The sequence below is a fragment of the Tetrao urogallus genome (assembly GCF_951394365.1).
Source record: "Tetrao urogallus genome assembly, chromosome: 6".
NCBI classification, from domain to species: Eukaryota; Metazoa; Chordata; class Aves; order Galliformes; family Phasianidae; genus Tetrao; species Tetrao urogallus.
In genome coordinates this window covers 16,065,455-16,080,342 of record NC_136819.1, presented here as the reverse complement: position 1 = coordinate 16,080,342, position 14,888 = coordinate 16,065,455, and the positions used below count along the sequence as shown (strand labels likewise).

At 53.0% G+C, this 14,888-nt stretch overlaps 2 protein-coding genes across 2 annotated transcripts; one reads left to right on the top strand and one right to left on the bottom strand.

Annotated features, from left to right (window-relative positions):
* Positions 1 to 725: 725 nt before the first annotated feature.
* Positions 726 to 8,860, top strand: LOC306947951 (malignant fibrous histiocytoma-amplified sequence 1 homolog; the record flags this gene model as incomplete). Its single annotated transcript, XM_079537413.1, is given in 13 exon segments — positions 726 to 738; positions 1,111 to 1,211; positions 1,215 to 1,293; positions 2,233 to 3,109; positions 3,684 to 3,975; positions 5,062 to 5,248; positions 5,982 to 6,172; positions 6,260 to 6,747; positions 7,531 to 7,688; positions 7,918 to 8,077; positions 8,160 to 8,230; positions 8,610 to 8,716; positions 8,843 to 8,860. Coding segments are annotated over 13 exon segments (2,742 nt in total).
* Positions 8,861 to 9,525: 665 nt separating this feature from the next.
* Positions 9,526 to 12,690, bottom strand: IRF7 (interferon regulatory factor 7; the record flags this gene model as incomplete). Its single annotated transcript, XM_079537837.1, has 10 exons — positions 9,526 to 9,672; positions 9,855 to 9,973; positions 10,092 to 10,463; positions 10,556 to 10,837; positions 10,913 to 11,035; positions 11,184 to 11,229; positions 11,353 to 11,420; positions 11,497 to 11,659; positions 12,437 to 12,599; positions 12,668 to 12,690. The coding sequence occupies 10 exons, from the start codon at positions 12,688 to 12,690 to the stop codon at positions 9,526 to 9,528; spliced, it is 1,506 nt and encodes a 501-aa protein (XP_079393963.1).
* Between the last annotated feature and the right edge of the window lie 2,198 nt (positions 12,691 to 14,888).

The following is a 14,888-nucleotide window of genomic DNA, read 5'->3' as shown; positions in this document are numbered from 1 at the left end:
TTTTTCTCCAATATATACCTAACGGGTAGGTATGGGATTGTAAATAGAAATGCTGCTTATAGAATTCTTGACAAAATAAAGTTCAGAAACCTTTGTGGCATTGTTGATACAAGAGGAGAGCTTGATCTACATTGTGAATATACTTAAATTGAAAATGAAATGCTTTTGGGTTGTCGTAGGAATGACTCTGGAGTAACCCACATACACAGAGAAGGGCAGCTAGTGTGAAAAATAAGGTTTAATTAAATAATGGAAGCAACTATGCTCTTGGTGAGAGAGACCATAACAAACACTCGGGTTTCTCCTCAGTCTGATTTTCTGCATTAAATGTTTGGTGGGTCGTAGCCTTGAATTAGCAGTAAAGATTGCACCCTGGCACAAAGATATATCAGCAGTGTATATATTGTTAGTGCTGTTATGTTTTAATGACATCTGCACCTCCATGGCCTAGGAGAGCACTGAAAAACCCATACTGCAAATGCTTACCCTTAAGTTATGTGAGGAAGAATACTGAGTCTTTCATTCTATCTACTGTTGAAAATAAACTCATGAAATTGCCCCACTCAGGGGCTGGCTTATGCTGAGAAACACACCTAAAAATGCCTTTTCCAACATGTTGCACAAATTATTTTTCTCGTGTTCTATTGGCATTCTTTTTGTTTTCTGCCTTCCTTGGATTGGGTGCTTCCACCTACTTAGTGGAAGAAGTTCTGTCTATTGAATGCATGCCACAGTTGGGTAGCAATGTAACCTGTTGCTGTCCTTCCCCTGCTTGTCAACACCACCAATGGAGGTTGACTTGAGACCTGCTCCCACGTGATCTTCGTCACGTAGATGACTTCTAGAGTGACTTTGGGAGAGGAGATCTTTGTAAGAATAAGCTCTCTGAGTTTTTATGCAGTACTATTGAAACAATTAAGTTGCTATGCAGTTTTGCTGTTTTTCTGTCTGAAAAGAGAATGCAAATAGTGGAGGGCCTGAGAAGTGGTCGGCTCCCAAGTCCTCGAAATTCCAGGCACTTAGTAATAGGAGACTGGGATCCCTTCCTCTTGCTACTTGAGCATGGTGAACGAGGGCTTGGTTTCTGCCCAGGGGTGCTTGCGTTATTAGGAGCTGCCCTGGGGACGGATGGAGAAAGAGAGGGTGGTATTGCCAGGCAGAGCACAGGGAGGAGGGGAGCCAGGCAAGAGGAGGAAACGAAAGGGAGAGGCTGAGCAAAGGGAGGATCCAGCCTGAGCAAAGGGAGGATCCAGTGGGTGCCACACTACAGAGCCATGGCCCAGCCCAGAGCCTGTGAGTAGCTGCCCAGAGCTTTGTGCTGCCCACAGGGCCTGAGTCAGGTGGTGGTGGGGATTCTAGGGCTTATCTTTCTACAGGAAACGGAGGAGAGGTACTTGGAAGAGGGTCATAGCTTGCTTTCCAGTTGGGCTGGGTGTTCAGTCTAGGTTTAGCTGGTAGTGATGAAAGCTGGAGAGTCACTCCTGAGCAGGGCATCTTGCACAAGGGAGTTCTGTGTCGGCATTGTCTAGCAAGGAAGTGAAACAAGGGAGAGGAAAGCGAGTTCAATTGTGTTTTGTTCTGGTGTTTTGACATCCTCATCGCCTAGCCCTAACTCTCTTCCCACGTGCAACATCTTTTACTCTAATTATCCCCTTCTGGGGCTGCCTGTAGCCCATCTGCAGCTCCCTTCGCCTGTTCTCTGGAAAACTCTCACTGTCCCTGCATTATTCCCCAGCGTCAGGCTGGGCAGCAGCAGCAACGAGAGGAATTGCAGCACCCATCTGGAGGGTGAGGATGTGAGAGAGGAAGTGTGTTCACTATCCCTGGCCTCAGCACATCACCCAGCTGCAGGCTGGATCTGGGGCTGAGCGGCAGTGGGAGGGTGAGTTATTTGGAAAATAGCTCCATCCTGCTGGCCCACAGCTGAGATTAGGACAGATGAACGCTGCTGATGTTCTCGTAGTGAGAGCAAAGCTATTACTGTGGCTCTTGGGTTTCTGGTCAAAGTCTGGCGGGCACCATTTCTTCTACCATTGTGTGTGCTTTCAGGCCCAGACAAGATCCTCTTGCTGCGGTCATGCTGTGCAGACAGCTCTTGTGTTTTACTTCTGCTTTTCTGTCTCAAAGTTTTGCCAAGCTCAAGGTCTCAAGGGACCGGATGACCCGGAGCCATAGGAGTGAAAGTGTCTCTTCCAACCGGTCCTTACCTACCCTTTCTGTCCCACATGCCAGTTCAGGAGCAGGACTGTTTGCGGGAGGTGACCCTCTCTACCCAAAGGCTGCGGGTGCTGCCTCCAGCAGTCCTCAGTAACCCTGCTCTGGAAAGCCTTGACCTCGACAGGAACAAACTCAGGAGCATCACCGGCATTTCCAAACTTGGCAACCTGAAGAAGCTCATCGTATCCAAGAACGAGATTGTGGACTTTCCCAATGAAATCCAGAGCCTGGTCTATTTAGAGAAGCTTGAACTGAATCAGAACCAGATCCGAGTCATCCCAGAGGGCATCTTCTGCCATCTCCCCAGGCTTAAACACTTGCGGCTCAACAACAACCGCCTTGGTGCTCTTCCCAGGGACCTGGCAGCTTGTCGAGACAGCCTCCAGTACCTCAACATCTCCAACAACCTGTTCCGAACCTTCCCCCAGCCTGTCCTGCAGCTGGCGAACCTACAGGAGCTCCATGTGCAGAACAATGCCCTTCGCCAGCTCCCCAGGGAGCTCTTCCAGGGACAATCCCTGAAAATGTTCAAGGCCAACGGGAACCCGCTCAGGGAGCCACCCAGTGAGGTCTGTGCTGGTGGCATCCAGCAGATCCTGAATTATTTCAGCCAGCTTCAACACGGTTCAGGGCAGGAGGACAAGAGGATCAAGACCATGTTCCTGGGTGCCTCGCTGGCTGGGAAATCTACCATCTGCAGAAGCCTGAAGCAGAGGCAAGCCAAACTGGTGCCCAAGGAAGAGCGAACAGTTGGCATAGAAATCAGTGAGTTCCGGATTGAAGACTTCACCTTTCTCTTCTGGGACTTTGCTGGCCAGCTGGAGTATTACATGACGCACCACGTGTTCATCACGCCACAGGCACTCGTCATCCTTGTCATCAACCTCCACATGTAAGTGCTGAATTCAGGGGAGAATGGGAGAAGGAAATTTGAATTGGGTAACCTTTCCCCTTCATTTTCCACTGCTGATGCCATATCCATTGCACCTAGATAAGTGCTCTTCTCTCAAAAGCTTTAACTAGCTCTCTGTCTCCTTCTTTTGGTAGACCACGCATTTTATTAAGCCACCTTACAAAATTCCTCCCTTTTGAGTCACTAGATGTATCTTAATTTGTGACAAGTTAATTTATATGGTTGTCATCTTTGCTTTCTGCATTCTCAATGCCTCTACATGGCTTCTGGTGCTCCCTGAAAATTGAAAGAGGATCAGAATTGGGCTTTTTGGTATGGAGAAATCCTGCTCCCATCCACGACATGGGAGGAATCTGCTACAGCCCCCAGCTTTAAGTGGCTTAGACTAAGGATGGGCAACTTAAGGATGGCCTTGGGTATGGTCCATGACAACTTAGGACATGTGAGTTCTTTTTCAGCTAGTCTCTGGGACAGCACAGGGTGCATGGTTAAGCCTACATTTCAGGAAAAGCATTAGATGTGAACCTGGAATTTTCTTTCTCTTCCTCTCCAGGTACCAGACTAATGATGATGCTTTCAAGGACCTTGTTGGCTTCTGGATCAACAACCTGTTCATGCGAGTCCCAAACTCTGTGGTGCTTCCTGTGGGAACCCACGTGGACTGCTGTCAGAAGCAAGAGGTGGAGGAGAAGAGGTCCAACATCATGGCCAAGATTGCAGCCATGCTGGCGGAGAGGAAGAGCAACCTCACTCACTTCATCAACAATCTGGAGGACAGTGAGGAACCTGAGGTTTATGTGGACCAGTGGGAGAGGCTGAAGGAGATGGAGAGTTGCACATTAACTGTAGGGTTGAGATTATTGTGGATTTACTGCAGCTGGAAGGGGAACTAGGCAAGCTTGCAGGATTTGGGCTTGCAGGTTTAGCAGGGTAATTGATGAAGAGGTGGCACTTCATGGTCTGCCTTTAGCTCACACAGCGTACTAGTGGGGATGGTTACCCTTTGCTGACAAATCAGGCACCTAGTTACTGCAGCAGCTCCATGGGGTTGGGATGGAGGTGGCAACATTGCATACTGCTGTAACTGCTGTTTGTGACCTGCTGGTTCCTTTCCGCTGCTCTCTGATGGATGTCTCTGCTCATGGCTTGTAGGAAGGGCCTGGGGAGAAGTGAGGCAACTACATGTTGCATGAAGACATATCCACCTGATTTTTATCAGCCTAGTTCATTACTCCTTCAGTAGGGGAGAAATAGGAGAAAGAAATTTACTTTTCAAACACCATGGTGCGGGTGGATGGTTTTCTGGGACCACTGCAATACAGAGACAGAGCTATAATCATAGGATTACAGAATGGACTGGGTAGTAGAAGACCTTAAAAGTCCATTCAGGTCCAACCTCCTCCCATGGGCTGGGCTGCCACTCACCAGCTCAGGCTGCCCATGGCCCCATTCATCCTGGCCTTGAGCAGCTCCAGGGATGGGGCATCCACAGCTGCTCTGGGCAGCCTGCGCTGTGGCCTCACTGCCCTCATGGTAAAGCTGATGGAGGTGCCCTTTACATGGAAGGGATGCTGTACCTGGCTATACAGACTGTCCTGTCCTTGTAGACCGACAAGGGAGGCTAGGTTGGAAGGGATTCCGGGATGTGTCTGAAGCCTACTCTTACTGAAGCTGAGCCAGGTGATTGCTCAGCATGCTGTCTATATACTGTGGCAACTGTCCAAAGATACCCAGCCTCACTGAGCAAACAGATAGCTGCTTGGCTTTCCTCAGCTGGGTATCCAGCATTTTGCTGAATGCCTACTGGCAAGCACCTTGCTCCACCTCCTTGGTGGCCTCTGAAGCATGAAATCCGCCTGTCACCTCACTGGCTACTACCACAGTGGTAGCTGCTGGCTTTGCTTTTGGCAGACGTGCTTTCTCTCTTTCAGATCTTAGATCTGGTTGCCGTCAACTGCACAGATCACCGTGACATCAAAAAGCTTGAAGCCACAATTCTGGCTCATGTGAAGAATGAGGAGCTATTCCCTGAGGTTGTCCGTGTGCTGCCGCCCGTCTACCGGGAGGTAGAAGCTGCCATTGTGGACATCACCCAGAGTGAGGAGATGGCAGACCATGGTGAGTGCTTCCTCATCCCTCACCTTACTGCTTTTCTGAGAGGGACAGGCCCTCTGAAGTCCTTCTGTGTGCGGTGGTGGCATTGCTGCTGGAGATCTTGCAGAAGCAATCATTGTCATTGCCTGGCTTCATCTGATGCAGGTTTGGGTTGGAAGGGACCTCAAAGAGCACATAGTTCCAACCCCCTGCCGTAGACAAAGACACTTTCAACAGGCCCGATCAACCTGGCTGTGAACACTTCCAAGGGATGGGACATCTGCAGCTTCTATGGTTAGCCTCTTCCAGTGCTCTGAATCCTCAAACAAGGAAGGAATTCCTATTATCTAATGTATTGCAAGCATCTGACTCCAAGGCCTAGGGAAAAGCAAGGAAAAAGGGCAAGTTCTTCTTCACACAAAGGCTCTGCCAGCATCTGTCAACCTGTGGATGGAGGAGCTTTCAGCTGGCAGTGTAGTCTGTAATGTTGTTCTTTCTCCCCTTTGCCCTGTATAAACACTTTAAATTCATGGTATCTTGCAGGAAGGAGACGGACAGCTTTAATGTTTCTATTTGGCTTCCAAACCTATGTCTTGCAAATTCTATTTAATGCATATCTCTGATCTCAACTGCTACCTAGGGACAGTGTGACATTGGGCCCTGCTGATGCGTGTTGGCCCTGTACAGCAGCCTTTGACTGCTGGCTTGGCTGCTGCACTCCACGATGGGCATGCTGAGCACCTACATCTCCCTCTAGGCATGATGGACCTCCAGTACCTGCTCAGCGAACTCTCCCAGCGAGAGCACCTGGCCAACCTGGACAGAGAGCTCCTTCAGGATATCCTGCGCTACCTCCACCGCATTGGCCTTCTCGTGTGGTACGAAGAAATCAAGCACCTGGAAAGCACTGTCTTTCTGCAGCCCACCTTCCTAATAACTACGTTCAAGGTGAGCATGGGGAATAGGACCCTGCAAGGCCCAAGCTTTGCCATGCTCCTCTCATCACGCCTCTCATTTCTCTCTCCTCCTGCCCAGCTCCTTGTGAGGGACCGCCTGGTCCAGCAGCTGGAGAGCATCTCTGTGGACGCGCTGATTGCGGAACATGCCACCATCAGGGACAGGTCCAACTGGGTGTGGGCCTTCAAGTCAAAGGCAATGCTGTGCCACCAGGCAGTGCGTGCTTTGGTGAAGTACCAGCTCTTTTCGGAAGGGATGCAGGACATCTTTGAGGAGATCATGGGGGACAAGACCCGCAGGGGGAAAGGGAAGCTCTTCAGCCTCCTGGAGCACTTCGAGCTCTGCCTGGAGGTGAGGCAAGCCAAAGCACTCAATCCTCAGGCCAGTGAGTTTGTGCCCGGGAAGACATGGGAGACAACACAGGACCAAAGTGAGTCCTGGTACTTGTTCCCAACCTACCTAAACCAGACTGAAGAGGTTGCTGAGGTGTGGGGAGGAGATCACCATGAGGACCTCCACATCCGTACCTACTTCTCACCTGAGATACCTGAGGGCTTCTTCCACAGGTGCGCAGTGTTGTCCAGCCCCCTGATGAAGCCGTTGGCAGGCCACTTACTGGGGTTGGTTGGGTGCAGAGCAGGTATGATCATCAGCAAGCCCTCAGCTGTTGAGAACATAACAGCCACAGCGTGAAGCTAGGACTCAGGAGATCAGGGTACAGTCTTAGCCCTGTCCTGGACTTGTGGAGCCCTGCATGAATCACTGTGATGTTCCTCATCCAGATGCAAGCGAGGATAATGATCCTTCTGTTTCACCTGCCATCTGGGGTGGGTTTTTGCAGGCCGTAGAGCTAGTATGTGCCAATCCAAGCATTATAGAATCACGGAATGGATTGGGTAGGAGGGGACCTTAAAGCCCACCCAGTTCCAACCTCTTGTCATGGGCAGTATTGCCACCCACTAGATCAGGTTGCCCAGGGTGCCATCCAGTCTGGCCTTGAATGCCTCCAGGTCTCACAGTCCCACTAGAACAGAGTGTGGAGAAAGGCCTGCTTTCCTCTGGGACTGGACCACTTACCGCTGGGACTCTTCCAGTTTCTGGAAGACCTCCTGTCATTGTAGGGTTCTTGACTCGTATCTGGGGCTTTATCAAACATCCAAACCTGGAAGCAGCTCTTGCCTTAACAGGCTGCTCCTGCTGCTTGAGCCATGGTCCTCATTCAGCTTCTAGCTCTATTTTGACTGAAACTGGTTTCATATTTTTCAGGTCATCCCATTGCCACATTTTCTCCCACTGTGGGATATAAATGGGGAGGAGGGTGGTTAAAGCCACAGGCAATCTCTTCGCAGGTTCCTTGTGAAAGCTTGCTCCTTCTACTCCACACATTGGGTGGCCAAGGCAACCTGCCTGCTCATATGCAATGGCAAACCTCTGCTGATTAAAGAGAACAACCAGCGGGCATACAGCTACCTGGAGCTGAGATGCAGGAAGCCAGAAGGAGCAACAGGTGGGGAGCACCAAGGAATAGGCAAAGGGCCGTCTGAGGGAAGTAATTTTCTTGATGCCTCTTTAAGTTGACCTTGAAGGCTGCCATGGTTTGGTTAAGATGACAAACTGTGGTGGTACACCTGATCTGGTGGTGGTTGGCCACAATAAGGCTGGAAGCAAGTTGTGTGGCTCCCAGGCCCCAATATTGCTGCTGTGGGTAACCATTCCTCTCTCCTTTTGACTGGAAGCATTCCAGCTTGCTTGGGACTTCCTCGTGGCGGGTGTGTTTATCATCCAGAAGCTCTCTGAAGAGTGGCCAGGGCTGCACGTATGTGTGAAGACCCCTTGTCGCACGGCCGGCTGTCCCGCAGAGCTCATCTGGCCAGATATGGATGGCAAAACCCCCATGTACGTATGTGCTTGCTCAGCACAGAGGGCTGGAACCTGATGGGTGCTGTTGCAATGTCAACTGGGGCTTTTTCCTTCACAGGACAAAGGAAGATGTTAAAACCTGTGGAACATGTGGGCATCGGTTTGGTGTAGAGCTGCTCTTACCCAAAGGTGAGGCTGGTGGTGGTGGAGCAGAGCTCTAGTCGGAAGGAGGTGGGTGATGGTGGTGTCCTGTCTTGGGCTACATGGGAAGGCAGAGCCCCAGAACAATCTGACCACTAGTGGGGAATTAAATGGGCTGCACAGAGATGAAGGGGCATATCTAGTGTCTCTAACTGGTGAGGAGTTTGTGTCCAGTGGAAAATACTGGCTCCCCTTCTGGAAACAGGTACGGCAAGCAGTTCCTCTCCATGGGCCAAAATGGTTAACATTGGCTGTCCTGGCAGCAGCAGGGCTTCCTGCTTATTCTTAGGGGAATAACAGCTCAACTGCTGGGTATACTGGAGCTGAGTTGCTTAAAAGCTGACGGTCCCTTTCTTTGTCCACACAGTGCCTGGGCAGCCAGAAGCACCCCCAGCACAGCCCCCTGTCCACTACTATGTGACCAGCTACGGCACCACTACCTTTGGGCCCAGCAGCATCCACGTCACCCGGCAGGTAGGCTGTCCCCTGCCCTTGCTTCTGCCCTTCTGCCACACTCTTATGCCATCCTCCTCAGGCAGCCCCACACTGTAGATCATCACCTGGATGGCCTCTGTCATACAAGCACTTTGTCTCTTTCAGAACATCACCAGTGAGTGACTGCAAGCCTGGGGGGAGGAAAGCTCGAATGGAAGACAAAAGAATTGTTTTTAAGCTGAAGTCAAGCTCTCCTCAGCACACTGAGCTTACAAGTACTACTTACATCCTTACTGCAGGGCAATAAATGCATAGATGAATGTGCTGACTTGCGATGCATAAAGGATACATTTAGGATGCTATGCAACACCAGTGAGTGGGAAGCACCTTTATATAGACATACATTTAAACTTACAAAACTTCAGAAGAGTAAATCTGTAAAGAACCACAATCCCCAAAAACTCCAGATAGCTGCTGGAAAAAGCGACATGCCAGCTCAAGGTCCACAGGAACTGTCCTGGGGGCAAAGGAGGAAGGAAGGACCCCCACTGTACACCATGCTGGTGCCAGGGGGTTGAAGTGCTGCGCAGTCAGAGAAAAGGCTTTCCCAACCACCAAGCTTTTTGCAGAGCTTTTGGAGGAGTGGAGAGGTGCTGGGCTGGCTCTACTGCTGGCTGCTCCCGTAGTGTGTTGACCCTCAGTCAGCACTCATAGCCAGAGCAGGGTAGCAAGATGTGCCCGGGAGTGGATGCAAATGCTGCTCTTTTCTCCTCTGTAACGGTGAAACCAGCCCAATGCTGACCTTTGCAAGACAGCAGAGGCTGGGGGAGGAACACACGAAAGGAGCGTCAATCTGTCTGCATGTGGTATTGCTCGATAAGCTCGAAGAGGTTGAAGGAGTCAGAGAGCTGCAGGCTGACATTGCCACTGTTGAGGGAGGAGGCTCCTTCCCGCTGCACCTGCTCATACCAGTACTCGCAGAACTTGGGCACCAGCTGCAACAACAGATGGGCACAGCTGTGGATGGGGCTCGGGGCTGTTGCTTCTCCATGCAGCCCCATCCCTCCATGAGAAAAAGAAGGGGGTGCACAGGACAATCCATCTGCCCCGGTCCTGAGAGTCCCAGTCCACAGTACCCATCTCCCTCTGCCTCTGAGGCCACCTCAGGGCCACTCACCTTCACCAGGATGAGCTTGGATTCCTTGGGCTTCGTGCTGGAGAAGCACTGCCCAAAGCAGAGGAAGATGGTGAAGTCAGGGGAGCGCTCCCTGCGGCTGTCACGGAAGTCCCGGAGCTCTGCAAGGAGAGGCAGGGCTTGGGCTTAGGGCAGGCCACAGCGAGGGCAGTGGATACTCTGGTTGGGTGCTCCCCACCACCTCAACCCCAAACCGGGATGGGAAGGGGCCCTACTCACCTGTGCAAAACACACTGAAATCAAAGATGGTCGTCTCCTGGTCCCGGTGGAGCAGGTTGAGAGGGGGTTCCCCTCCCTCAAGCTGCTGTGACAAGGCCCAGAAGACCTTGCACTTCTTCAGGCGAGTGGCCAGGAGCTGGCCGGCACGCTGCTCCAGCCGCAGCCCCGCCACCCCCAGCAAGTCCTCAGTGTAGTGCCGCTGCCTGGGGTCGACCAGGCTCTGGGGGCTGGGGAACAGCACCAGCCGCTGCTCAGCCACTGCGGGGTCCAGGGGCTGGTAGGCCAGCACCCACCGGCTGTCAACCACCTGCTCCTGGTAGACCACCTTTCCTCGGTAGTAGATAGTGATGTCCAGGATGGGGGGCAGCTCTCCTGCACGAAGCAGCTGTCAGTGGTGGCGGCCCCAAAAATCCCTCGTCCCCACAGACGGACCCTTAGCTGTGTCCCCATAGAGGAGCCCTCACCTGTGTCACCTGCCAGTGGTGGAGGCGCAGGGTTGGCAGGTTGGAAGAGTAGCTGCTCACCCGGGGATGGTGCAGGGATGGCACATTCCTCACTCACAGAGAGGCCCCCGGCCCCATCCTGCCCACAGCCCCCATCTGCGAGGGGCTGGTCCGCCAGCAGCAGGGACTCTGAGGGGCTGCAGGTGCCCTGCTCCTCCAGGTGCCTCCAATCTTGGAACAGTGGCACAGGGAGGCAGCCACCTGGGCCAGAAAGCAGCACAGCATCCTCTGGCAAGGCATCCCCTACAGAGGCATTGTAGGTGGGTGGGGGTTTGCCTCACTCTGCATCCCCCCCAAAACAAGTGGGCCTGGTCTCACCTGTGTGTGCCCAGAGGGCTGTCTGGGAGCCAAGGGCAGAGATGTTGCAGTGCTGCAGTATGGACTGCAGCATGTCCAAATCCTCCTGCATCAGGGCTGGTGCAGCAGCACCTTCAGCACTGTCTGTGGGGCACAGCAGGGGGGTCAGCAGCCATCAGCGACCCCAAACCCAACCCCCTGAGTGGCTCGGTCCTGGGACAAATCCACCACGATCCCACCGCCAGGCTGAGCCTGAGGTGCCCCCACACACAAACAGGGGACTGGGACCTACCTGTGGGAGTGTTTTCCGAGGCCAAATCATGGTGGTTGAGCAACTGCTGCAGAGGAAAGCAAGACAGGCCTGAAGCACTGGTGCTGTGGGCCCAGGCCAAGGATGAGGGCTGCAATGCTCCAGTAGCAGCACCAGGCCCCCTCCCCTTCTGCTGTGCCCATCCCATTACCTGCGGCTGGGGCTGCTGCAGAGGAGCATCTGACACAGGGCCCCCAGAACCTCTGTCATTGGGGATGGCTGGAAGGAGAGCAGGGTGAGCGGGGTGCCCCAAGCTCAGCCCCCATTTTGTTGCTTCCTCCAAGCCTGGGCTCACCTGAGGCAACTGCATAGACCTTGTGCGGGTCATTGTTGCACTTGGAGCGGTCTTCCAGCAGTGTGAACATGTGGGTGCTCCTCAGGGCGCAGCGGAAGTTGGTCTTCCATTTGGCTGGATCCTCAGCATTCCCCTCGTACCTTCCACTGGCCTTCGCCCAGGCCTGGTGGGCATGCAGAGGTGAGCACAGGGACCCCCGAAATGCGGACCCTGATTATCCCATTTCATCAGTACTGAAGGCCTTGAGGTCATTGCTGGTCATCCCTGGTCCCACCCCCTTGAAGACCCTGGGGTCACTGCTAGTCACCCTCCAATGGAGTTGCAGAGTGGCAGGATGGTCGAGGTGACAGGGCCCTCTGCATCCATCTGGCCCGGCCCTTGTACAAGCAGGAACATCCAGCATTGGGCACTGCCATTCTCACCTGCCTTGAAGACTACAGTCCTCCAGTCACACCTATCCTACTTCAAAGACCTTGCCACCACCACTGGTGACCACCTCATTCCCATACACCTTGAAGACCACAGGATTAGAACCATTAAGGTGGGAAAGGACCACTAAGATCACCACGCCTGCCCACCAACCCATCCTCACCATGCGCACTGACCACATCCCTCACTGCCACATCCAAACAGTTCTTAGTCACAGGGCCAGTGACCTCACCACCACCCTGGGCAGCCTGTGCCAGCGCCTCATCCACCCATCTTTGTGCCACTTCAAAGACCTCGGAATCACCGCTGTTGCTCATCCCATTACCAACCAGCTTGCAGACCTGGGGTTGCTGCCGTTGACCCCCCCCTAATCTCACCCACCCTTGGGTCACCGCTGCCCACCCCAGAGACAGACCGCTGGGCTGCTGGAGGTGCCGAACTCAACACCCCCCACGTTACTGCTGGCGATACCCCAAGCACCCTGAGGTCGGCCCATCGCTAAGTCCCCCACCTTGAAGATCTCCACGTCGCTGCTGGTGACATCCTTCCTGGCGTTGTGCTTCCAGGGGATGCGGAAGATTCGGCGGTCCGGGTCGATCCAGCAGAGGCCGTGGTACAGCCCGCTGCTGACGGCGTTCAGCAGCCAGGGCCCGAAGCGCAGCTTCTGGGCGTCCCTGCGGGGCGGCACGGTCAGCTCCGGGGCCGCGCGGCCGGCCGGCGGGTACATAGCCGCGCCGCTTACCCCTCGCTGTCCAACGCTGCCATGGCTCCGCGGCGTCCGGACGGGGCCACCCCGGGACCGGGCTTTTATAGAGCGACGGAGGCTTTCCTGGAAATCACGTGGGGAAACGAAACTGAAACCGTCGCCGGTGAGAGGGAGCGGCAGGGAGGCTGCGGGTCCGCAGCTGCGTGGTGCGGGGATCCTGCTTCAGCGCCGCGCCTCCAGGTCCGCCGCGGCCCTTGGGAGGCGATGGGGATATCCGCACTGCGCAGCGCGGGGCGAAGGGCGGCCCGAAACGCTGCCAGCGGGGCTTTCCGGCCCCGGCCCCATCGTGCAGCGTCGGGACTGGAAAGTCCAGAGGGCTTTGAAATTCTTTTTAACTCTTCCGGGCCTGGGCGCACGCTAAGGGCCGGGTGAAGAACCAGACCCAGAGGGCAGCGCTGTTCCTGGGTTTCATGCACGAAAAGAAATCAAGCCCGGGGACTGCTGCCAGCCCTGGTGGTGAGTCTCCCCTTCCCTCACTCCCCTCCAAAATTACTCTCTCCTTGCTAAGAAATCCCCCTATTGCATCATAGGAAATCCACGGGCTACCACCCAGGGATTCTTCCATCCTTTCCCAGGAAATTTCCCCACTGCTTTGTAGGAAATCCCTCCCTTGCTTCCTGGGGCATTTCCTTGGTGGTGTTCAGCAGTTCTTCACCTTTTGAGGAAGTTCCTCCATTGCTCGCCTGCAAATCCACCTGTTGTGCTCTAGGAAGTTTCCCCTCGGCTGCCAAGGAAGCATCACTTCCTTTCATGGAGATCTCTGCCTGCCAGGCATCTCTCCAATTTGCACTCCAGCAATCCCCCCATCGGTTTCAAGGATGTTTCATGGTTAGATCCTCCATTATTTTCCATGAACATCAACCACTGCTATCCACAAAGTTCCCCCACAGATTCCCAGGATATTTCAGGATATTTGCTCCTCTACTTTTGAGGAATTCCCCTTACTGCTCTCCAGAAAATTCCCACGTTGCCTCACAGGAAATTTCCCCATGGCCCTCCAGGACATTTGACTGTACCTTGTCAGGATTTCCCTATCATTTTCATGGATTTTTCCATTTTTCTTTGTAGGAATTTCCCCATGATGCTTTAGGACACTTCCTTACCACTTCCTGGTACGCTTTTCTCTTTTCCTCCAAGGAAGAAGATGAAAAACCATGGTTATGGAGGGGCACTAAGCACCTGGAGCCACCAGAGCCAAGGCCTGGGCAGGGACAAAGTGACACCACACAGGACATAAGGGAGAAGAGCCCAGCAGAGGACCCAATGCCAAGTCATGGGGTAAGATGCACCAAGTGCCAGCTTCACGCTCCAGTCATCATCCTCATCCTGGGGACACATGGCACCTGCAGCAGGGAAGCAGACAGCTGGCCAGGGCGAGCAGAGGTGTGTCTGTTTGCCACTACTTCATAATATTGGAATTCACACTTGGAGATTTCTGCTCACTGCTGGTGGATTGGAATTCCCCCTAGTTGAAATTCGTCTTTGTATTTGTGCCAGCCTGCAGGGCTAGGTCATAGCCACCTCCTGACACCCTCCAACCTCAGGTCTAAGCAGCTAAACCCAGCCCCAGTAAGGTCACAGTATCCAGAAGCACCTGGGGATAAGGAAAAGTGGCCCCCCAAAGCCGACCCCCACGCCCACAGCCCCATGGGTGCCCCCGACCCCACCTTCTCTAAGATGCTGGGATGAGGAAAGCAGGGAGGGAGGCTGCTCCAAACTCACACAAACTTGCACCTTGCATTTAGAAAACCACACATATTAGAATCCTCCCTGCAATTAAGATTTGGAGTGTTTTGTTGAACAAGAGCAGCTGAAGGTTTCGGGAGGAAGAGGGAGCACCTTAGAAAAACCACAAATCTTTCTCTTTTAATCCACCCAAGAGAAATCCAGAGCAAGAGCAGCATCACAGCACTACACACATCACAGACATCTACCAGACTCAGAGACCATCTTTGCACAGATTCCTTCCCAGATACAAGGAAAAAATCATTAAAAAAAAGGAAAGTGATTCACATAAGCAAAGTGACAAGGAACATATCAGCTACAGAACGACTTCTTCTAAGAGAAAAAGGACGCATCGAGGAAAAAAGCACTCAACATTTGGGTTTTGAGAAATACCCTAACCCAAGAATGCTGAAACAGAGGTGATTTTTTTTCAAACATTAAAAACATGGATTTTTTTTTTTTTAAATTAACT